Source organism: Cinclus cinclus, chromosome 14, assembly GCF_963662255.1.
Source record: "Cinclus cinclus chromosome 14, bCinCin1.1, whole genome shotgun sequence".
Taxonomy (NCBI): domain Eukaryota; kingdom Metazoa; phylum Chordata; class Aves; order Passeriformes; family Cinclidae; genus Cinclus; species Cinclus cinclus.
This window is the reverse complement of record NC_085059.1, coordinates 18,257,806-18,282,215: the sequence shown is the minus strand read 5'-3', so window position 1 is coordinate 18,282,215 and position 24,410 is coordinate 18,257,806. Positions and strand designations below refer to the sequence as shown.

The 24,410-nt window shown below is 42.7% G+C and overlaps 2 protein-coding genes across 2 annotated transcripts; one reads left to right on the top strand and one right to left on the bottom strand.

Moving 5' to 3' along the window:
- The first annotated feature begins 2,214 nt into the window (after nt 1-2,214).
- On the top strand, nt 2,215-15,195 carry SFXN1 (sideroflexin 1). The gene is made up of 10 exons (XM_062502587.1): nt 2,215-2,387; nt 2,989-3,159; nt 4,093-4,191; nt 5,497-5,572; nt 6,118-6,203; nt 7,429-7,556; nt 8,059-8,108; nt 13,109-13,158; nt 13,808-13,855; nt 15,097-15,195. Exons 1-10 carry the CDS (start codon nt 2,224-2,226, stop codon nt 15,191-15,193), a joined length of 969 nt encoding a protein of 322 aa, XP_062358571.1. The 5' UTR covers nt 2,215-2,223; the 3' UTR covers nt 15,194-15,195.
- Nucleotides 15,196-15,522: 327 nt separating this feature from the next.
- KIF20A (kinesin family member 20A) lies at nt 15,523-24,128 on the bottom strand. Its single transcript, XM_062502585.1, has 18 exons — nt 23,973-24,128; nt 23,433-23,522; nt 23,188-23,307; nt 22,602-22,740; nt 22,319-22,506; nt 22,086-22,230; nt 21,158-21,358; nt 20,816-20,927; nt 20,643-20,714; nt 19,972-20,115; nt 19,723-19,888; nt 19,294-19,458; nt 18,574-18,713; nt 18,375-18,477; nt 17,531-17,738; nt 17,056-17,147; nt 16,654-16,791; nt 15,523-15,821 (listed from the first exon to the last, which is right to left on the bottom strand). Exons 1-18 carry the CDS (start codon nt 24,126-24,128, stop codon nt 15,546-15,548), a joined length of 2,655 nt encoding a protein of 884 aa, XP_062358569.1. The 3' UTR covers nt 15,523-15,545.
- Between the last annotated feature and the right edge of the window lie 282 nt (nt 24,129-24,410).

Sequence of the window (24,410 nt, the reverse complement as noted above, 5' to 3'; positions counted from 1 at the left end):
GACCCTTCCTCAGCTCTGCAGCTTCGACTGGATCTGCTCCAGGATCTCCAGGTCTCCGTGTCCTGGGGATCCAGAGCTGGACACAGCACCCCAGAGGTGCCTCAGAGAGTTGAGCAGGGAGGCAGGATCACTCCCTGACCTGCTAAAAATGCTCTTCCCAATGCACCCCAGGGTCCTGTTGGCATTCTTGGTCACCAGGACACTGCTGGTCACGGAGAGCTCATTGTCCAGCAGGATTCCAGAGCTGCTTTCCAGCAGGTCACCCCAGCTGTGCAGCTGCAGGGGTTTATTTCCCTCCTTTCTGCTGCAGTTTCCTGCCGAGGTAGTGAATTCCATCTGCACACCTGGGTAAAGGTGTAGATAAAGTGGGGAGGGGCTAAAGACAGGATGAGAGTGTGTTTAATCTCCTGTGTTCTGTACATTCACCTTTTCTGATTGCTTCAGACTGAAACAATCATGAAATGAACCATTTGCAGTGAAGGAAGATCCTTAATGTTTAGATTTCTTATTACTGAGGACTTGGGTTTGTATCAGAGGTATCAGAAGTAAATTAAGGGAATTCACAGAGAACCCAGTAGTATAAATTCTAATTAAAGTGAAAAGAAAAAATTATCCAGAATGAAAAGAAAGAAAAAAGCTTCTGTGGTCACACTGCTTTATTCAGCATTCATTAGACAGCTTTAACCAGATTATCATAAACTACCCTAAGCAGCTTTAATCTTTCTTAATATAACAGATTATTTCATTATAAAAACATTTACACTTGAGCTTTCCTGCAAATAAGGGAAGCAGTCACAGAACAAGTTAGCAGCCCTAATAGCCTGATTTTTATCTTTATTTTGGTGGAAAAAAGGGTTTGAATAAATGAGTGCACTTGCCTTCATAGGGCTTTGCAAAACCAGCAGTTCCCATTTTAGACCAGAAGATGGACTATTAATTCACAACACAGCACTGTTCACAGGAGGATGTTTTTAATGGCAAAGTAAGAAAAGGAAAAGAAGCCATGGGAGGATCTCACGTTGAGATGCTGTGCATGATATATCTGTTCTCCAAATCTGCCCTGCATTGTTTTTCATTTCCATGATCTGTGTTCATCCTGCAGCATGCCTGGTTGAGAGATGTACATGAAGATAATCCTGCTAATGAACAGTGCTGTACAGAAATGAGCTGAACAGTGAGGGAAATGTGAGCAGAAAAAGGGGGAAAGATTAGTTTCCCCTACTGTACTAGATTTATTTGAGTTCTGGTATCATAGAATCACAGAATGATTTGAGTTGAGAGGGACCTTAAAGATCATATAAAATAGGATCTTTATTTATAAATGTATAAATATATTGAAATGGATTTATATTGATCCTATTTCTTTCTGCCATTTGAACAAGCATTATTTGGAGGAGGATTTTTTTTTACTGGTTGTTGAAAATATTGCAGATGTTGTTTTTTTTAAGAAAGTTAAAATCCATATACTTGTGCTATGGAGGGACTGTCCTTTTTTCATTAGATGTTGAAGTAAATTTAGTCATCCTGAAGTAATTTTTACTTTTCTGGGCTTTATGCCCCATAAATGCAGGACTCTTCAGTGTCCTTCATTGTAGTTCTTTGACCATCTTTGAAGTATCATTAGGAGATTTGCTCAAGTGTTCATAATGTGGCAAATTGCTGCATTATATAATCTCTGTTTTGTTAAAACATGAATTTAGAGAAACAACATTTACTAAAATAAATTGGTGGTTTTGTGTTCCTAATTCTTGGTTTGTTTTGCTATGCCAGACAAGTTAACTGGATTTTACTAAATACTTCAGCTGTCACTGCACTTCGTAGCACTTCAGACATCTCTTGAAATGTTGATTTCTCATTCCTTTCAATACATTATTTTCAACAAACAATAATTCATCACTGAAGTAAAGCACTTTATGATTAGCATATTGTTGTTTGATATGTCTGTTCATTAATAAACTTCTATACTTCCTTTCATCTGCCTCATCTTCAGGTATTTGTAGAAATGAAATAAATAATGTATGAACATTTTGGGGCACTGGACACAGAAGTATTTCTGTAGACTTATCCCTTTAAACCTCCATTCTGCAAATTCTTTGGTGTTTGTTCTCTGGGTTTTTTACTCTAAATATGGCCACTTTTCATCTTGCAGGCTCTAGATGCATTAGGAAATGAGTGGAATTTTGAATTGCAAATGTTGATGTTTTCTTGGCAGAGCTTTTGAAGATGGCACCAGATATTCCATTAAATATTAATATCAAGGAGCCCCGATGGGATCAAAGCACTTTTCTTGGACGAGCCAATCACTTCTTCACTGTAACAGACCCCAGGAATATTTTGTTATCTGATGCCAAATTGGAAAATGCAAGAAAAATTGTTCACGATTACAGGTATGACGTTGACTACTTCTACTACTAGCCCCAAAAAGTCCAAGTCAATGATAAGTATATGGTGATATATTTAAGAGGAAATACTTAAAACTCTGTATTCATTGCAACACTTCTTACTCCCACTTCAGAGCTTGTAATCCTTTTATTTTTAATCAAATTTGCTAATGAATGAAGAAGTTATGTCCCTCTTAAGGGTTCTGAACTTTAGAAGTGTCTAATTCTGAAAATAGTTAATATGACAACAAAGCTTAAAACTCCCTCTTATGTGTAGCACTTGGAGCAATTAAATACTCTCAAAGTGAATTTTCATAGTTTCACACTAATGACCTCAGAGATTTTGGCTCTACATTTTAGCTCTAAAACCTAGTGCAGGTTTGAGTAAACAGACTCAGCCAACATAACCACTTCTGGGAGTTTTAATTCTTTTTATTTCACCAATCCATTTAAAAGCTGAAGAATCTCTACAAGCTGAGAGTCTCGAATAACTTAGGGTGAACATCCCCAAATCCTCTGATGCCACATTTCTTTCTCATGGGAGTTTGCAGCATTTTCTAACAGCTGTGCTTTTTTGCCGTTGTCTTATTTCTTAACCTGTCCCAAGACAAGGTATTGTGGCACCTGGCTTGACAGAAGATGAGCTGTGGAGAGCAAAATACATCTATGATTCAGCTTTCCACCCAGACACTGGAGAGAAGATGTTTGTGATCGGTCGAATGTCTGCCCAGGTCCCCATGAACATGACTATCACAGGCTGCATGATGACCTTTTACAGGTGAGAGATGGAAATAAAACACATAAAACATTTGCCTGCCAGTTAGAGAAGTGGAAAACAATGTTATTGTCAAAAGATTTATAGTGAATATTTTTAAATGTGAAATTTTGCTTCCTTTTCATCTTCTCTCTCCTCATTCCCTCACTCTGATTAATGGTTCTTTCTGAGATAAGCCCTTAGCCCTTCTCCTTCACCATCCCACTTTCCCTCAAACTGGGAAATGTTCCAAAATCCCATCTGTGTGGAGGACAAAGAGAAGGGGATCCCTGGGAATTTCCAGCCTTACTGGCATGCAGGATGTTCTGTGTGCCCCGTGAGTACTCAGAATGCTTTGGTCCATTGGTTGTGGAGTTTCTGCAGCTCCCCTGTAATCCCTGCATTTCCTCAGTGTCTCTGGAATCTCCAGGACATGAAGCCCAATGAAGCAGAGCCAGTGCTCTCTTAGCAGCCTCAGTGTCAGAAACACTTTGACACAGGATGCAGGAACTGGGGGGAGCTCAGAGCAAACACCAGCAGCCTTTTGGATGCTGAGATTGTACAAATTCCTGACACACACCCCAGTTTTGGATGATGTTTATAAAACGTGTCCTTCAAATTGCTGTTAAGATTATGAATCAAACTCCCAGCTCAGCTGCCCATTCCCAAGCACTGCCTCCTGTTAACTGCTTGTTCTGTTATTATCTGTAGCACTTAGAGAAGCTCTCTACCTTTTCTTTGCATTATTATTCAGGTTCAAATCTAGGTGATTTTTAAATTCTTCTAGAATAACTCTGGCTATCAAGTCAGTATCTCACTGTATTGTTTCATTCCAATAAGCAAGAACTTCTGCATGGTTACTGCTTGCAGTGGCTTTTCTTGATATGTTATCATTTTTTATGCTTTTAATTCAACTGTGAGTTTAATAATGATAATGACAATTGTTTCTCTTTTAAGATCGACTCCAGCAGTGCTTTTCTGGCAGTGGGTCAACCAGTCCTTCAATGCTGTAGTAAATTACACAAACAGGAGTGGGGATGCCCCAATCACTGTCAGGTCAGGCACTGAACCTCATAATTCTGATGAATTTAGAAGTTGCTCTCTGACATACTTGAACATGGTTGGGCATTAAAGTTTGAGGTGAGACAGGGATAAGTTTTTCCATCTGTACTAATTATTAATTTGATATGCACAGATGAGAAGTCTGAGAATGGCAGAGCTGAGAACTCCATTTCTGCCCTTAAAGACAAGCCTGAGCACCATGATCAAGAGCACTTAATAGTTCAGGATTTAACAGGAATCTCTGTTTCAGGGCTCAGTCAACCATTTGCAAGTTTTCCACATCAGTTTGGTGTCCTACCAGGATATTTCTGAGCTGGCATTTTGTGGGGGCCTTCAGTTGTGTCACTGTGCCACCTTCTCAGGGCCAGCACACACCACACTGAGGGTTCCTTTACGAAAAGAGATTCCTTCAGCTGGTCTGTGCTTGTTTCTGATTGATGTCTAGAAGAGACAGATGCAGGAAGCAAGAAATCTCATACTGAAAGAGGGGAAATTTAGTTAAGACAAACAGAAAAAATCTTCTCTGTGAGGGTGCTGAGGCCCTGGCACAGTTAGCCAGAGAAGCTGCAGCTGCCCCATCCCTGGAAGTGTCCAAGGCCAGCTTGGGTGGGGCTTGGAGCAGTCGGGGATAATGGAGAGTGTCCCTGCCCATGGCATGGGGTGGAATGGGATGAACTTGATGGTTCCTCCCAGCTCCAACCAGTCTATGATTCTATGAATAGAAAACTGGAATTGCAGTACTTGACTTTCTGTTTTTGGGGCTGACGTGCTTAAAGATGTCTGTGAGCAAGCTGTGGATTCCAGCATATAGAGACACCTCCTAGCTGGGAAGTATGTAAAGTGTGGTTTGGGGCAGGTTGGGTTGGATTTGAGGGCTTGCAGCATAGCTGGTGTGTGTGTGTATGGGGTTTGGTATGGTTGATTATAATTACCATTATAGACATGGCCTTGGAAATCCAACCTGATTTTACTAGGTTAAGCAATTAGGAAATTAAATAAAGAACAAACCCTTCAAGGTGTTCATTCAGATACATGAGAAAATGCTGAACAGGCAGCAATGCACAACCAGCAGAACCTGATTCAGTGTTACAATGTGGCTTGAATATGATTTTTACTGCTAGTGAAATAAAAGTTTAATTTAGTGTCCCATTTAGATCTTGCATCCCCACCTTATTGCAGTAGCCCAAGAAAGCCTATTTAACTTCTGGGGGGGCATAGCTATGGGTGTAAAATGTAATTGTTTTTCAAAGTGACACCAATGTAGCTGTGTATGTGCAAACATTTCCATTTCTGTTTTAGCCAGCTGGGAACAGCCTATGTTTCTGCCACCACAGGTGCTGTCGCTACAGCCTTAGGACTTAATTCACTAGCAAAGGTAACTCTTTTTCTATTCTTACTAAACTGTGATGTCCTATGAGAAGCTTACAGCTCATTTCTCATCTGCTGTGTCTGTGTCATGCACAGCTCCCACTGTGGAATTGTTGTGGCTGCTCTTTTCTTTAGATCCCAACTTTGCTTTTTACCCCGTGGAGATGGATTTATGCATATCTGTCAAACAGCCCATGTTTGGTTCATGCAGACTCTGTCTAATAAGGTGCTTTTTTCCCAGTTTCTTTTTCACCTTTCACCCATCTAATAGCACTTGAAAATTAATTTGAGTTGTAATTACACTTCCCTGTGATGCTACTAAATTCAGAATTGTTTTGCCACTCTCCTGCCGCTGCTCACTCTGGAGAGAAGCATTTATGACTTATTTCTTGTTTGAATCTTGTTCTACCTCTGCCCCACCAGTGAGTTTTCACTGAATTTTAATGTGAAGGAAATAAGTCTGGTCTGTCATTAGCAGATGAAGCATTTCAATAAAGACAATGATTATGTACATTTTTATTTCCATTTTTCCCCTCTCTGTGTGTTTTCCAGCGCGTCTCTCCTCTCATAGGGAGGTTTGTTCCTTTTGCTGCTGTTGCTTCTGCCAACTGCATCAACATTCCACTAATGAGACAAAGGTAGGAAAAAGAACAAAGATCACTCATGCTGGAAGAAAAGATGATGTTCTGTTGGTAGATCAGCAAGTTACTAAATAAAGCACATTTTGTATCTTTAGCTGGTTTCAGAGCCTTGCAGAAACCTCATGCATGACATTTTTTGTAACAGCTATAAAATAGATCATGCTCATTCTCTTCAGATAAATATCCAAAGAGTTCTTCAGTCTTGGATCTCAGAAACCAATTACTGGTTCCTTCTAAACTTTGATCACATGGACCTTTGAATACCAGCTACACTTTGGAAAAACACAGTCATTTCAGAAATGGTGCTTGAAATCCTACCTGCAGAGCTTAGTCATAGAAATCAGGCTCTGCTGTTCTGTTTAATCATCGAGGTGACAAAAATATGCAGTTTGTCAGAAACAAACATTTTTTTCTGTGTTGTGATTTGACTAGGAATAAGAATAGTTCTAGGGAAAAGCAAATTAAAAGCATTCTATTATAAATACAAGGTTATGGGCAGAAAAGGGAATATTTGGACTTTGTATTTACAATGAAAGTTGATCTATGGTAGTATTTTATCTTTTGTAAAATCTGAAGAGAAGAATAAGGGCAGTCCTGAGGATTATTTGCTGTTCTCTCTGCTTCTCCCAGGGTGAGTTTAACACCTAACACTGTGCTTGAGCAAAAGATCTAATAGAGAATAATGCAGTTACAGAAACATAGTAGGTTTGTGCTTCCTTTTATACGTTCAAGTATATTCTTCGTGGTTGAAATGACAGCTCAGACTAGAATGCCAGGGGGGAATTTTCACAGAGCCTTCTGTTTCAGCTCACTGAAAATAATCTTCCTGTGTTCCATGAGCTGTCAGATAGGACAGACTCCACTTCGAGAGGAGTCCAGAAAATTCCATTTTTCTGAATTAGTGTTCCCTTCTGTGGAACACAGAAAAACCACATCTCCTTTCTTCCCCCTTGGAATGCTGTGACCAGACTTGAGCAGCAGATTGTTGTTACAAATATTCAGTTGGTAACTTCTCAACATATTTTTCCTTGATCTTCCTCTGCTGTTTGAATTACTTTTTATTGTGCCTGAGAGTGTTACAAACAGACTCACTTAGAAAATAAAATAAAACACGTAATTCTTACAGTTGACAATTTTAAAGGACAAAGACAAGTTGACAAAAAATAGTGAAAAAATAAGTTTACATCCATCACTGCTTTATTTTTTACTTCTTATTCAACAGGGAGCTCAAATTTGGAATTCCTGTCACAGATGAGGATGGAAAAAGACTGGGTGATTCATCCAGGGCAGCTCAGCAGGCAATTGCCCAGGTGGTGATATCCAGGATTCTGATGGCTTCTCCTGGCATGGGTAAGGATAAACCCTGTGCAGTCCTGATTAGATTATTACCTGCTATAAGAAGGAGATTCAGTTCTATACAAGAGATTTTCCTCAGGGTCCAAATTACCTTGCAGTTCTCCAAGCAGTGTTTGCCTTCCTGTTAAGAACTTCCCCAGGGAAATGTGGAAACATCCTCAGTTTGTTATACTGAACTGCAGCAGGAAAGTTCCTGATATGCTTGTGCAGAAAAGATACAGATAGCAAAGGGATGGGAGCAAATTCCAGTTGCTTGGAGTTGGTTTAGGTTCTCTGTCAGTGCAAAATCACTGAGCTCAGGTTTAGCTACATATGAAATTTCAAGTTTGCTTATTGGGAATTCACCTTTGTGGATACCAATCCAACTGGCAATGTGAAATGAAAACTGAGTGAATGACAAAAGGCTATGAAAATTGCATTATGGTATTAGTTCAGCTAAATGGAAACTAAGTGCCTTTCTCTCCAAGGCTAATGCCTTTTTTTATCTTACTTGCAGCAATTCCTCCCTTCATAATGAACACCCTGGAAAAGAAGGCCTTTTTAAAGGTTAGTCTTAGATAATCTATCTCTGCATATTTCATATCCTAAGTCAATATTTTAATGAATTTTAAATACTTCCTGAATCTTCATATTTGCCTCCCAAACACTGTGGGAGGACATCCCTGTAGAACTTGCTTTACAGCTGTCACTTTCCTTCTGCCTTTCTGAGGGAGAACTTGGTTCTTTTGCCACAGTGCAAAGTAGCATTGAGGAAATAGGAACATTCTTGTTGCTTTTATAATTGTTCTTAGAATGCACATTTCCTCCTGTGAAATAAACCTTCCTCGGACTGAGCCTTGGAATACAGTTTATTGGGGAAAAAAAGAACATTTTAATAATGCTGGTTCTCTCAAGATAGCAATAAGGGAGGCTTTGTTTACCTGCTGTAGTAGCAATCTGAGTTTGGAAACAAAAATGATGGCAAAAATCTTTCTTTAAAATTAACTGGATGTAAAGTGCAGGGTAGACATAGAATGGGCCTTCTTTATGAAAGATTACTTATTCCTGTATTATTTTTATTCTAATGTAGTGTGAAATCAACCCCCTGGTGTTGGTAAATCCCTTACCTACATCAACATTCTGCACTGTGTGTGCAAGAGAGAGTAAAGGACAATAATGGAATTAGTTACAGGTTTGTCTAACACGAGGGAAATAATATTCAGGTGAGGAATCCTTAAATTCTTTACCAGTAAAGGGAGTCTCATCCTCACTGCTGATACCACTGATTTAATTACTTGGTAGCTCCAGGCAAAGCCTCTGCCTGTGAGACCCACCCAAGAATCCTAAGAAAATCTGTCTCCTTCCTGTTAGAAAAAAAACAGACCCTGCCTTGGAAAAGTTTGTGTGGGGGCAAGGAGGACAAGCAGAGAAAGATTTTACTTGGAATGGTTTTGTTTGTCTAAGATGAAGCTTTCTAAAGTGTTTAAATTTTATCTCTGTTTCTGCCCTTCGTGTCTCTTGTGCAGAATGAAATTAGCCAGTCAGACACCCCATTGGAAAGTGTTTCTGTATTTATAAGGCAGGAACAGATTGCTTGGGGTAGTTGTGGCTGACTCATCCCTGGAAGTGTCCAAGGCCAGGTTGGAAAGGGCTTGGAACAGCCTGGGATAGTGAAGGGGGTGGAACTGCTTGATCTTTAAAGTCCCTTCCAATCCAAACCATTCTGTGATTGTCTTCCAATCCTAAAGCTTCTTTTTTTCCCTAAGGTGCTTTGCTTCCCTCCCACTTGTTAACAGAAAACACTTTTGCTCCCAGTGTGAAAACAGGAAATGTGGCATTTGAGTTTCAGGCTAAAAATCAGTGTGTGCTGCTTTTATCTCCTGGAAGAAGTGAGCCTGCAGGGCATCCAAACACACCACAACTTGTGATACTGTGATGTTCTTGAGAATGTAGTGCCTGGAAAATTAACCCTTGTTAAAAGAAATTTAGGGGAAAATTATTTTGTATGTATCTGACTTGTGAGAAAGTCACAAAGCCATTGCCTCAGCTGGCAAATACATGACATTTGTGAAGAAGTTGCAGCAATCGTAAGGGTCTGGAGACAAATACCTGTTGTTTTTGTGTGGTGTAATCAACAAAAGGGTGTTGTGAATTTTTCAGATCAGCCAAAATGAGCGATTTCTGCAGTGACTACTCAGTGGTCTCGGTACCATCCTGACCGTTTATGCTCACCTGTCCTCTCCCTCAGCCTCAGAGACTGAATGCAGGTGAAACACTGCTCTGCAGGTAGCCAGTGGTAACACCTGGTAGAGATTAGTATTAAATCCATTAAGGAATGAGCTGCATTTTTAACAAGCAGCTTCTGCATGTCCTCATGGAGTTTGAGAAGCACATCCCATCCCAGCACTCCAGCACCATCCCCACACTGCTTTACTAACTCAATACCCTCGGCCTCTGCTTTACTGCCACTCTTGGAAATAATTCCTGACTGCTTGCCAAAGCCTGTTAAGCTACACACAAGGCAAAAAATGTGGGCAAATGGTTGTGAAATGATAAAAGAAATTAGAAAGATGGCCTGCAGTAAGACAGAGAGAAGGAAATGCTCCTGTGATGCTGGTCTCAGAGCAGCCTACCATCCTCTGATATTTGGGATAAAATGTAGGTCATGTACCCAACTCTTCTCCCATGTTCCCACAGTGTTTTTCACCAAGGCATTGGTGTGAATTAACAACATTCCCAGGAGGTTTTGCTGGATGATGCCTCAAGAATGTTCTTGGAGCACAAGCACGTATTTACTGCTTCAAAAAGAAGTTGCCTTGAAGAAGTATTTTTATCTGGTTCTTTTTGTCATTGGTTTCAGCAGTAGCTTTGGGGCCTGTTTATATAATTATGCAGTGTAGCAGTAATTGATTAGGCTGCATGTCTATTTTCATTATCCCTATGGCCCCTTCATTATCCTGACCAGCTCTGTGCAGAACCAAGTTATTTTACCTGCTGCAGCAGGAGGATCCATAAAGAGCCTTGCCCTGAGGGCTTATAGATTTTACTTACAGGTAACTTTTCTCCTAAAGAAATAAATTTTGTATTTTCATAGAAACTTATGAAAATCCCAATCAAAAAGTTTTAGTGTAGTGGTTTTTTAGTAGGTTTTTTTTGTGTGTGTGTTTACTCTTACACAGCTTTAGCTACAGTTTCTCTTCTATTCTGCATATTGTATTAAGATCCAAGTTGATTCTAGAAGTTTCCTCATGTATTTTTGAAACAAGCTCTGTGAGGTCTTTTAATCTGCAACCAAGCCTGTATTGAAAACAGTCACAAAACCAGAACAGAGAGCCTTCAAACATTGTTCTTGAATGTCTTATGCCCTGAAGTCCTCCCTGCATTCCTAATTTCACTGTCATTTCATTTATTTATTTTTTTGGAAACAGGCGTAGCTGGCCTGGGAAAGCTGAAAGAGTTTTAGACCCAACAAAGAAAGGAGGCAGTTAGAGAAAAGCCAATTCTCCTTACGGCTTTTGTTTGCTTAATTATCATTTCTCCATTTTCTCTGTTTGCACTAACCACTAAAATGTCATAAAGACATCTGGAAATTAAATCCTAATTCATTGGGAACTGCCTTCTTCCAGAGCTAAATGATAGTTCTCTAACACAGTGAATTCTTCTCTCTTGTATTTTCTCCATTTTCTCTCTTTGTGGGGGTGTGCAGCCTGCATTTGAATTTTGTTGTATTGTTTTATGTTGTTCCCTGGGCAATTCCAGTTCTTAATTCTGACCTCCCAGTCTTACTTTTTCCCTCACCATCTTTCTGGATTAGTGAAGCCTGGTAACATTTTTGAAAAATAAAGACTGTAATTCAGATCAAAAAATGTTCCAGCACATAAACTCCCTGTTCCTTATGGAGTCTGTATTAGACACCTCTCTCTCTCAGATCAGTGACTAACTCTGACAAAGGCATGAAACTATTTATTCCTGTCAGGGCACCTTCCAACAGCCTTTTCAGTTATAAAATTGTATTTGGGGCTTTTCTGTTGCATACCTTGGGTCCCACACCCCCTGCAATGCACAGCATCCCCCTCCCTCCCTTCTCAAGAACAGTGAAGGGCTTGGCTTGTGTTCACCACCTCTTGGCATGGACTCTCCCAGGGTATGAAATGAAAATTTGGGGTGAATTTATCTCAGCTGAAGGTCAGATGGAGGTGTTCAGACAATGCCAGAACAGCAAAGCTCTGCTGCCTTCACTCCTCACCCTTCCTGCTGTTGTTGTCTGTCCCCATTTGTTATCTTTCTGCAGGTTATTGCTGAATTGCACAGTTCTTCCTGAACTCATTTCTGGATTACAGATTGACTCCATGAAAAAAAATGAAAGAAAAGAGAAGCAGTCTTCTACATTGTTGCTTCTCTCTCAGGCTCTGGAGAAATTTTACTCCACACAGGCTCAGTTTTGTGCCTCAAACACTGCTGTGATCTCCCTCAGCCCTGAGCTTTGTCCTCCTGAGCTTTCTACATTTTCTTTGTCCGATTCTACTCTCAGACAGTGCCCAGCTTTTGTTCACCATTTTCCCCTCCAACTGCTATATCTTGAGAAATCCTTCTTGCAGAAGCAAACGTCTTCTTCATTGAAAACATCATTCTCTCTATCAAGTAATTTTTACCTCGTGAGCTGTTTTGTTTTAAAATTCCCTTTGTATCCCCATGGCAGCTGCCTCTGTCCTGCTCTTAGTGGAGCAAGAGGCCAGCAGTGTCCATTGAACAGCTCTGGGTTTACTTCATTGGTAATGAATTTCAACTAAAATTCTACCAATGTGAGAGAGTGGATTCCTCAGCAATTCAAAAGCCTGCGAAAAAAAATGCATGGCATATATTCAAGTTCTGCAAAAGTTACAGAATTAATGAGGAATATGTTAAAATTGCGTCCATGGGTTATGTGTTGCTTTCTCAGCTTTGTTTTCCCAATCCTTCAACCCTTCTCTCCTTCAATAAAAGGTGAACTCTTGCAGAACCTGGGGTGTTGCTACAGGGACAAGTTCCTGCACATCAGTGGAAATCATATGACAGGAGAAAGGGCTAAGAGAGGCAGATTTACATCTCTCTTATTTATGGCTGGTGGCTCTAGATGAAGCTTTAAACCATTTGATGCCACCAAAGGGAAGGAGCTGTAACCAGACTGAGCTCTTCCTTGGAATGCCTGGGCAAAATTCCCTGTGCCCTTGCAGAGATGTGGCAGCACCACTGAAAATTTCAGCTCTGTTGCTACTGTGGGCTTATGAGAATCAAAGCAAGGACCCAGGAGCAGGTCCTGAGTCCAGCAGCCACACACTCTCTGGAGTTTCTAAGGGATTTTTACTCAGGATCACTGTGTACTTTGATTCCCAAGGGAATTTCCTTGCTGCTTTCCAAAGGGATGTGGCTCTTAAACTGGAGCTCAGCATGAAGTCACACTGGTCACGGTTTTGCCTTCACATCTCAGAGGCTTTTAGGTGCAATCTGTTTCTTATAAGAATTCCAGGAATGTGGGAAGCAGGAAGAAAAGATTGCACACTCACTGTGTGTTGTTCTATTTTCAACAGAAATTTCCTTGGATGAGCGCTCCCATTCAGGTTGGATTAGTTGGAATCTGGTGAGTGGTTTCTTTGGGTTGGGTCTGCTATCTTAAGAGGTACTGGTAAGGGTTTTGAGAATGCAGCAATATTTGCTTGTTTCTTAAGGAAAAAAACATGTTGAGAGAGTTACTGAGTTATTACAGCAGTTATTTCCATCTCGGTAACTGATAAAATATCATGTTAAAAACAAAAAGCCGTTAGCAGGGAAGAAGCTGCCAAGAAAAAACAGAGGGAGGGAGAAAGGGAGTGGCAAAGAAAGGAATGTGGCAGTTTGATTAGAAAAGGTGCTTTGGCTGCTACCTCTAACAGGCAGTGGAATCTTATCCTGGAGGTTGATAATTCTGGAAACATTTGGTTAATAGGGTTTAATTTGCTGTGTTCTGGTATTTTCTGTTGTCCTGCACAGAAAGGTAGAACACTGTAAGGATATCAAACAGTCATTTTAGACAAATCTGGCACTGTGGTATTGAAACATTTAGTGCTATTTGTAGGTAAATTATTTCATAAGGTATAGTGCAGTGAGAAATAAAAGTTACGTATCACTTTGTGGAACTTTACTTCACAGTGTACAGAAAACAAGAAAGCTTTTTACCTAAATTATGCATAAGATTTTTGAATTCTGTTTTAACACCCTAAATATTGTAAACCTGGTTTTGTCTTCTCTAGTCTCGTGTTTGCAACTCCCCTGTGTTGTGCACTGTTTCCTCAGAAAAGGTGGGTAATGCTGTGAATTATTTTCACTTTAATATTTTTCCAGATCAATTCATGGTGCTGCACACAGACACAAACACGGGGTCATTGCCTGCTCAAGCACATTTTAATTCCCATATAGCAAAGGTGATAAACAAGAACATATAGAAAAGTAATAACTATGTTATTCATCAGTAATATATAATAGTTGTTTACAAACCCCAGCAGCTCAAGATGAGTTCTATACAATATATTTATGTCCAGTAAGTTTATAGATGCCCTAGATACAGTCAGAGCCCATTTTATTTTCAGCTGGAAACTCTTAAACAGAACAGCACTGGACTGTCACTTGTTACTTGATTAATATTTTTCCAGACTTTTTCATCAATACAGAAATAGCTCAGTACTGAAAGCTGTCTTAGAAACTATATTCATTATAGCTGAAACCATTGTGAAATCTGAATGATTACTTAACAGAAAACTTAGCTCAATTTGGTACATAGCAGGGACAGGGCCTTAAACTCAGGTGTCCCTCTCATTTTAATAGTGGTTTCCTAAACTCAACATGCTGCCAGATGTACCTTAAACAATCCAGGCTTGAGCCGAGTCCATTAAAATACTGAACAACTAAGGCAGCTTTTGACTGCCAGAAAACAATAGCCTATTCTCAGTGTTTAGTACAACTGCCTGACACCATCTGTCTCCCTGCTTGGCCTAGGACAGAGAGCTGTGGTAAACAAGTGTCACTAGGCTACCTGGAGATGACTTGACAAACCAACCCAGCACACATGCTGCAGTTCTTGATTTCACCCAGGGCTCTCCAGTTCAGAGGAAGATTAGACCTTGAACTGTGTTCAGGAAATTGCAGCTGTTCAAATGACCGGGCAGCTTAATTCACCTAATTCACTGTGAACCAGCTCTCATATAAACCTTTTATTTAACTGAATAAAATCATGTAGGCAAATACATTATATTTAATAAAAACCCTTTTAGGAAGGTAAGTTTCTATTGCCAGCAACACCCTGAACACTGAAGTGGATCCTTACACTCAGCGTAGTAGCAACAGCCATTTCCTGACTCCATAAACTATCCCCCTGCCCATGCAGCAGGGATTCATGTGCCCTGGTCTGGGAGCCTGCTTCCTTGAGAAAATAGTTTAAAAACCTCTTTTGACAATGTAGGAAGTTTAAGCAGATGCATTGTTCATCTTATTTTCCCTTCTGGTGCTTGTTTGATGTAACCCCTTCACTGTTTCTTTTGCTCAGTTCTATGTCGGTGTCACGCTTGGAGCCAGATTTGCAAACCAGGATCAAAGAAAACGCTCCTGGCCTAGACCGTGTGTACTTCAATAAAGGATTATAATCCAAGGAAGGCAAAGTATCTTTCAAGGAGAAATTTGTGAACTTATTTTTTGAATTGTGTGCCATCATAGACAAGGACAGACCTCTGTCTTGTCCTTTTGTTAAACAAATTTGATTATCTGCATTGTTTTACAGTTAAAGACTTTCCTCGGTGTAGTGTCTAAATTGCATAAGGTCACTTTGTCCACTTTGGTATTGATTGAAAGTTTAAACATACATATCCAGAGATGTTTACATAAGCTCTCAAGCAGCTACAATAACAATAAACAAGCGCACAATGAAAACCAGATGCTATTATATTGAATTTGCCACCTGTTCCAGTAATAGCGGGGCAGGGACCTCCTTTTAAAAAGTCATAGAGCAACTGAACGAAGTTGCCACCCTCTGGCAGCCACAGGACGGGTAGCTGAACGTGTCAGGATGTTGTGCAGAAAGGGCTTTTTGCCAGGAGGCTGATTGGGCTGCAGGTTTTCCCTGTTGGCACAGAAGCGTTTCTTGAGGGCGGACGTCGGCGGCGGCGCCTGCAGCTTCTGCACGGTGTGGTACTGCTCAGCAATGCAGGCTGCCTTCTTGCGCAGGTCCAGCTTCACCAGCATCATGTTATTCTGCAGCTCTGCCAGGGTCTGGTCCTGAGGAAGGTGAGGTAATATTTTTTTTTATTTTTTTTTTTAATACAAATATATTAAAAAGTGGAGTCATAGAAAGAAAAGCCCATTCCTGGTTGGAACAGACCTTAAAGATCTTGCTCTCGGCTGTGGACAGGGACAGCTTTTGCTATCCTAAATTGCTCCAAGCAATCTGGCCTTAAACACTTCCAGGGATGGAGCAGGCACAACTTCTCTAGGAAATGTGTTTTCTGTGCTTCAGCACCCTCACAGTAAAGAATTTTTTTCCTAATATCTAAACTAAACCTCAGTGTGAAGCTATTCCCCCTTGTCTTGTCATTCTCTGCTCTTCCAAAAATTGCCTCTCCAGCTTTCTTGTAGGCTCCCATCAGGTACAATGACAAGTTGTCTTAACTCCCTGATTACTGGGAACTGAGAAGATAAACTGCCTTTTGCCAAAATACACTAATTCTTCTAAATAAGAGCATACATGAAAGTTTCTACTGTCAACACTGTAGCAGTTCAGTAAGGGTGGGACAAAGCTGACTCCATCCTGCTGCAAATATGTTGCCATAGCAACTGTGATGGAGTGGATAAAGAAATGAGAAACCTGAGTTCTACTTTAAGTGCAGGCTGCCAGTTAACTGAACAGTAACAATTTGGGTCTCCTTTGGAGAAGTAAATACACAACTGACTCAGCCATTGAAAAAAATCAGCAGTAGAGTTCCCTTCACAAAATATATACCAGCAAATAATTTTTATTTGCAGCAGCAAGAACGTGGTTGGTCTGATTATGGCAAAGCACACAGACTAAACCCCTCTCCCCCATGCAACCACGCCAAAGCAGACACATCACCTGTCTTGCCAGGATGTCATCACACATGCCCAGGGCTTCTCGAAGCTTCCCTGCCCCTGTGCTGTGACAGCATGCCCGCTCTGCAGACTGGAGAGACTCCCCAATTTTCTGTAACTCTGAACGCAACAATCTGACATTCTAGAAGAGAGAGGTTTAATGCAACGGCTGCTTTTGGCACTGCCCTGCAAACAAAGCCACTCCAAGGAAATTCAGACATGCAGCACTGAGAGAGGATTCCATCTGAGTGATCACAGGTACCACAACCTTCAACAACTCCTGTAACTTTAACAAACCTATTTCATTTGTTAAAAAACTTGGAAAAAAGCAGCCCCAAACACTGTTTAAGCTGGCAACCACTTTGCCCTGCAAACATTCTTTTCTGTAACACAGAACTGGAGTTACCTTCTGTCCATCCTCCAGCTTCCTGTCCACATCCATAGTAATGGGTTTGGCAGAGGGAGGTGGCTCCACTAATTTCTGGTACTTGCGCAACTCTAAGAACAGACAAAAAGTAGTGAGCAACAGAACAGTGATCAGCTTTCAGTATTCCTGAAGGTCAGGACTTCCCTTGAGACAAGCTGCCACAGGCAAGCTGGAAAGACCTTTTCAGTTTGTGCAGAAAGGCACAAACATTCCAGGTTTCTCCCATTCACTTAGATAAGGGGGCTTAAGAATTTGAAAGGAAATATTATCCTGCCCTGAAGTCCATTTTCTTGTGAAAATGAAATGAAACTGTCCATCCAGCACATTATTCCTGTCACCTACAATTCAAATAACGTTTTGTGTCTGAATCCAATGTACCCTGAAGGAGGTCTCTCTAACCCTGCACAAGGTTCACTCAGCACAGTTCAGGACCAGTGCAGCGTTGCTGCTGTACCTGCACTTGTGGAATTCAACTCCTTTTGACACTGCTCCAGCCTTGCTTTGGTGTCTGCCAGCTCCTGCTGCAGAGCAGACGAGGTGGCCACTCGCTTGGATCGACGTACACTTTGCTCTGAGTCCTTTTGCTTGGTATCCAGGCTTTCCAGTTTTTGTTTGGTCTCCTGCAGAGCAGCTTTGAGCTCAAAAATCTCCTCGTCACGCTCCTGAGAACGGAAGTTTGTTCAGATAGTCAACAAGATTTTTGTAGCACAACTTGTCTGAAGCTTTCTGTGTCTTTATTTCTGGAGAATTTCTCAATCCCACACTTCACACATTGAGCCCAGGCTTTAAGGTCCTTATAGCAAACCCATTTCCTGGGAGCCTAAGCCACTTTATGACAGGGTCTAAAGAGGAGTGATTGTTTTGAGAGTTGGCACTCTGCAACAAGTCCCAGAGGTCACTCAAATGCTGTAGGCATGAAAATATGGGCAGGTCCATACCCATCACAACTAAGAGCAAGAAGAGAAATTGGCACAACTTGTGTGAACCTGAAGAGCCCAAATCAAGCCATTAGTGAAGAGAGTAAGGGGGGAGAAGAAACGTGTTGAATAAATGGATGAGTCAGGATGGTTGTACGTTAGCTTCCAAAATGAGGGTTCAAAATTAGGAAGCCTAGTGGGCTATGAAGCAGGAGACGAGAAGCAAAAACTGTGGATCAAGAGATGAAATAATATCACCAAAAATACCTCAGAAACCAAAGTCTTTCACTTTGCATAAAGATCTTCCTGGACTCAGGTACCCAGAGTCCCCTCCCAACCCACTGCCACTTTCCTGATGTCATTGCATTGCCCTGAACAAACCTGCATCTTCTCCTGGTAGTGGTCAGTCAGTAATTCCTTCAGGATGGTCATTTTACCCTCATACAGCTCCTCCAGCTGCTCTCTCTGATTATCCACATGTTGGCTACAAAGAGAACAACCAATTCCATGTCAGGATCTGGCAGTTCTTGGTGCTGCAGCTCATCCTGAGCAGAGGGAGGGAGACCAGTACAGGCTGTACCTCCACCACTGCTCCTTCTGTTGCATGTGCTCCAGCATCTCATTGCAGATCTCCTCACGCAGGCGCACCTCGAGCTGCAGCTTCTTCTGCCGCTCCTGCACCAGCAGCTCTCGTGCAGCTTCGACCACACGCAGCAAGTCCTGCAAGAGAGACACAGCTCCAGTGCCCACACTGCACAACAGAGTTAAAACATGGAGTAAACTAAGTGATCCCATGTCTGTAGGATGCAGTGATCTAGATTTAAGGGTTTAGTCACCTGGAAAGAAAAGTTGCCAGGGTTTGCTACCTTGACACATGACAGCTTGAGTCTCTGTAGGGATACAAGTTCAATCTTGATCCTTCAGCTATCCCAGCTGTCTGCTTTGAGTATCTAGGAAGTTTGATTATTTTCCCCCATTTAGCCTCCTGTTCTGCATGTTTTCTAGATTTCCCTTGCACAGAAGGAATTACAGGTCTGCACTCTGCACCTGCACTGTTACTGCCACTATTCTGCAGATGACAAAGTGCTTCCAAATTCAGCACGTGTGTCAGATTTAGACCAAACTGTGGAACAATTTTGTCATGGATTCCAAATTTCTTGGGTCCTATATCCTTCTGACGTTCTGTGTCATCTCTCTTGACATAGTGCTGAGCTCCAATCCCAGCTCCCCAGGCCAAAGCCAAAAGTCATGTTCTTGACCTTGCATCCACATAAAAGCTGTAAAACAAATTACAACCCACCTTTTTCTCATACATAGAGACATCTGCCTCATCATTAGTGTCTTCTTCTGATTCCACATCTTCCTCTGACTCTGCCTCTGGACCCTGGCTAGTTCGCCTGTTGTGTTCTTTGATGATGGATTGTAAGGATGGAAGTCCCAGCTTTGTGGGAGGTGCCTGAACAAGCTGAAGGAGAAAAAGACCACCATTATCAGTCTGCAAAGCCTGGAAGTTGTGTAGTCTTTCAACACAGCCCCTCTCTGCAACCTGTCAGCCCTTTCAGTTTAGCAGAATCTGGAAATACTCTGGAGGTAATAACCACTGGAGAAGCATAGGGAAGATGTACAAGGATGCCCCTTCTCTTTGTGGTGGGAAGGGGCCGAGTCCTACAGAAACAGGAGAAACCCAAACTACCCTGACCATGCCATGATCCTCGTGCTTGTTACGCACCTGGCTGGCAATAGCTGAGAACTTGGCTACGTGCAGAGTCTCATCATAGGTGGAGGCACACTGGTTGATGTTGACAATCATGCAGGAGCGCCCACGGCCAGTGAAGAAGGCCTGGAACACACGGGTCAGTTTGCTGTCCCGGAACGGCACCACCGCCTGCTTTGTCCTGTGGGAGAGACAGCAGTGAGCTGGGAAAGAAAAAAAAGAAAAAAAACCCCACAGCCTTCCTCTGGAGGTGTGGGTGCTCACCTGGCCTGCTGGTTCTGGCGGAGGGCAGTGATGCAGCGGCCCAGGGTGTGCAGGGAGGTGTTGATGTTGTTGGCTTCTTTCATTCGGTCCCCACTTTTCTGATCCTTGCAGCGCTCAGACCCCGCCAGGTCACACAGGGATAACCTGAGGGAAGCACAGGGATATTCACATCACTTACTGGCTTTGTCCTGCCATATTAGGTTTATAGCTCAGACACGCTGCAGTCACCTTTCCCAGCTTCCCCATAAGGGTACACACCATTCTGTTGGGGTGCCTGGGCAGTTGATGGATGGAAGGGCCTGCCCTAAGTGTAGGTGTTACACAGAGTAACAGTAAAATGAGCTTTGAAGTGTCAACTTCAAAAATCCTTGTCCTCAGAACAACATATTCCTTCCAGGAATAGGCACCAGCAGCACTCAAATCAGCCCTGCTGCAAGGCTAAGGATGCTCACATTTACTTTCACTCAAAAAGCCTGAGAACTACCTCAAGTTGTACCTTGCAGTACTCTTCAAACTCCTCCTGTCAGTTCTAAGACTTTACATTGGGAGCATTTATTCCTTCCAAGTACTTTCAACAACATCATCAAGATACTTCCCCATACCCCAGGCCCTCAATCAAAGAGACAGGAAAGTTGAGATTACACCCAAATCCTAAAAAACATTGAACTTACTCGCTGATTTTTGGAACAACTTCATTGCCACCTCTTTGCAAGTGCAGAATCCGAATGGAGAACACGCTGTGACTGTAAAGAAACATGCAAATATAAAAAAAAAAATTAAAAGCAAACTTTAAAAGCCCCTCAGAATTGCATTTCTGCCTAAAAAAATCCCTCCCCCTTCAGACCTGCGACTGGAGTTCTGGTTCATCTGGGTGCTTGCAAAACTCTGGTTTTTGCGACCCAGCTTCAGGAGCTTCCAGGCCTCATCAGCATCCCGGACATTGATCCAGTTCAGATCTGGAAAGCAAGCATACATTGGGTACAGCAGTTGGGACACTGGCAGGAAACTTATCTTAGCCCCAACTTCACCTTTGCATATTCTTGACATCAACAAATTTGACAGTCCTATAATCCTGACATTCGAGTTCTCTGTGGGGCTCTCCAGCACATCACTGCTAAGCCACCCACCCACTCAATCCTAAAGGTTTCCTAGCAGGCCACTAAACCTCTGTTGCAGGTAAATGTACCTTTCACATAGGGGTTGCCAGTCTGGTCCTCGCAGAGCCGCAGTGTTTGCCGCTTGCGGTTCTGCCCAGGTAGAGCTGGTTCTAACAAGTCATAGATTAACTCGTTGTAGATCTCAAAGAAGGAGACCCAGATGGAGAACTGCACATCTCCTGAGATGGTGAGTGAAATGCGATCCAAGTCAGCCCAGCAAGGGCCAAGTTCTGGAGAAAAAGAGAAAAAAAAAAAAAAAAAAAAGAAGGAAAACTGATCATGACTGCAGCTTTTCATGGGTTCAACTAGAATGGCTTAGCTCTAGTGTGAGATACTTTCTTCAGTGAGCAAAACCACCCCAGAAACAAGTCCTCCTATTTACCTCCTCCCATTTGTATCTATTCTAGTGCCCATCCCCAGTGAGACAGCCTAAAGTTTCCTTTAACAACATCACCTGCTCTAAGGACTTCTACATACTCAATTTTGGCTCCAGAATTACAAGATATTTCAAACATTAACTCTTTCTAGCATAACTGAAGTTTTAGTCCTTGTTATCTCAATCACTCCATGCTTCTGGATACCTAAGTAGCTGGTAGTTGCTGGATTTGATAGAGCATAAGTGCTTAGTGCAGCCTGTCACTTTGGCATCCTGCTTCCCAGCAATCTCCCCTCTCACATCAATCAGCTGCTCAATAACCACATTCCTTAAATGAAGTGAGTATCAAGTAACTTCTCATTTCACAAGGCCTGGTTGTTACAGAGTGGTGAATTCTTCTGATATTGGCAAAACAGAAGCACAGAGTTCTTCTGACTTAACATCTTTCAGAGGGAAAATCTGAGGCTACAGCACCTTTGCTCCCTTACCCAAAACATAGCATCCAAACAGTCATCACCCTTTTCTTCCCCCATCCTCCAGCAAAAAGAAGCAGGTAGTACACAAGAGGCTTCCAGAAATACCTTCTGTCTGGCTGAGGTCTGAACGGTTGGTGAGTTGGCTGGATGAAGACAGACCAGCAACTCCACTATCAAAACTGCCACTGGTGGTGGCCTGGAGCTGAGATTCAGCACTGTGACTCCTCTTCATTGGCGTTAGCAGCTCCTCCTTGAAGGAAACAACAAACAGGAGCATGCAGATAGTGTGACACCACCCCTTACCTCTTGCTATTGACCCCCCAAGGCCCCGTGCTTACCTCCCAGAGACCCCCCTGCAGCATCATCTGCTTCTTGGTCTCCTCCTGCCGCACCTGCCTGCTATCCAGCCAGGCCACCTCGTTGGAGAGGACAGGCTTCAGGTCCATGGCCTGGTACAGCCGGTCCCCCACACTGTTGAAGATGGTTGCCAAGGAGCGAGGCAGAATTCCCCCATCTTGGGTGGTGCCTGCAGCAAGAACAGCAGCAGAGGTGAGGATTCAGAGGCAGAACACAGAAAACAACTCCTTCAACGGGCCCCACAACAGCTGGTGCTTTCCTTACCCTGAATTGTGTGAGTCTTCCCTGAATTGGTGATGCCATAGGTGTAAACCAGACAGTTCTGCCCACTCAGCACATCCTTTACCACCTGCTTCATTGTCTCATCAAAGAACAATTTCTGCCCCACCTCTGGTCCAAAAATCTGCAAACAAGACACAGGAAAAAAAATGGTTTCATGTAGCTCTTTCCTATCCTTTGCTGATAGTTGCTCAAGTGATATTACATGGTCCTTTGTTCCCTGCAGTAGCCATGAGCAAGAGACCCACCAGCAATTCCAGCTGAGCCCCCTACAAAAATAAACTGCTCACTTGTTTAATAACATCTCATCACTGCAGCCCCTAGTCTGTTTAGAGCCTCATGAACAGGAGTTTGCCATTTGCTGCCAAAACAAGAATTGCCAGATACAGCTTAGAAAACAAAAAAACTAATAAAACAGCAACTAAAACCTGAAGTAGAAGAGACCATACAAGAGTGCAGAGTTCTGGCAGTGGCTTAGGGTCAGTGGATATGAATAAAACTGCTTTTCAAGCTGCAGGGCTAGTTTAAGTTCAAATCACTTCCAGATGGGTTGTCTGTCCCTGCTACCTACCCGGGTGAAGGAGAATCTGTGCACTGCATGTCCCACTCCTCGCTCCGTGCTCCGCATGGTGAAGGAATTCTTTGGAGCTTTTAGAACAAGGGTTTCTGAGTTCTCAATACAGACACAGCCCTAAAGAACACAAAATCCATCACTGCAGTGTCTCACAGGAAGATAAACAGCAAGGGACAACAGCATCCCCCAGCAGGCACACTGAGCCAGAGCCAGCTCAGACTCTGCTTTATTCAGTGTCTCACCTGGTCTTCCCCTTTTTCTACTTCTGTAGATTTCAGAGGTCGAACTCTGAGGTAGACCTTTAATTTTCCATTATCGTCTTCAGCTACAGCCTGCAAGAATCAGCACAAGTTTAATATGGCAGCCAGAGAGGCAGCACACAACCCCCCCATGGGGGCACTTAACAGGAACCACAGTATGGAACACACATGTTGGCTACGCTGCTGGAGCTGTGGAATTTCTCTGGCCCCAAAATCACCAGCAATGCCAGAAGCTTTCTCAGGCATTTCCAAGCACACCAGCCTTTGTTGTTTTTTTTTTTTTTTTTGTTTCCTCTAATGGATCAGACCAACAAGCCAAGCCTGGCACCAAAACCAAGCATCACACCAAGAAGCATTTGCTGCCCACTGTTCTGCCAGGAGCTGCTACCCCCAGTGCAACATTTTGCTCCTGCCTCGTCTGAAGAGCCTCTATTGTTTCTGCATCTCATCATCTTTGTGCAGAGAGCAGCAGCCACGAGAGAAAACGCTACCTTGTTTGTGACAGAAGAGTTCCAGCCTCACCTGAGAGCCCTCCAGGTTTGGGGAGATGGCAGAGAACTCCTGCAGCAGGTCCTTGCGCACGTCAACCCCAAACCCTGTTGCTGTGGACTCCAGCACAGGAGAGGCTGCAGCCTCATCATCGGAAAACAGCCCTGGCGAGGCAAGTGTTTGTGCCATGGTGCCTTACACTGCTCCTGGGGAAAAAGGGGCACGGGACAGGGTGATGTTACAGCAAACCAGGCACGCAACCCCCTACCACATCCATCAGTCTTCACAAACATGCATCCCTACGTGGAACCCCTCCCTACACACAAGGATGCTGCTTGCAAATATGCACACAGGAAACCACACAGGAGCCCGGACACAGCCCGTGCATACACAAACACTACCCAGGACTCCAAACCCAGCCCCTAGACATACGGACACCATACAGGACTCCTTCGTACACATCAAACACCT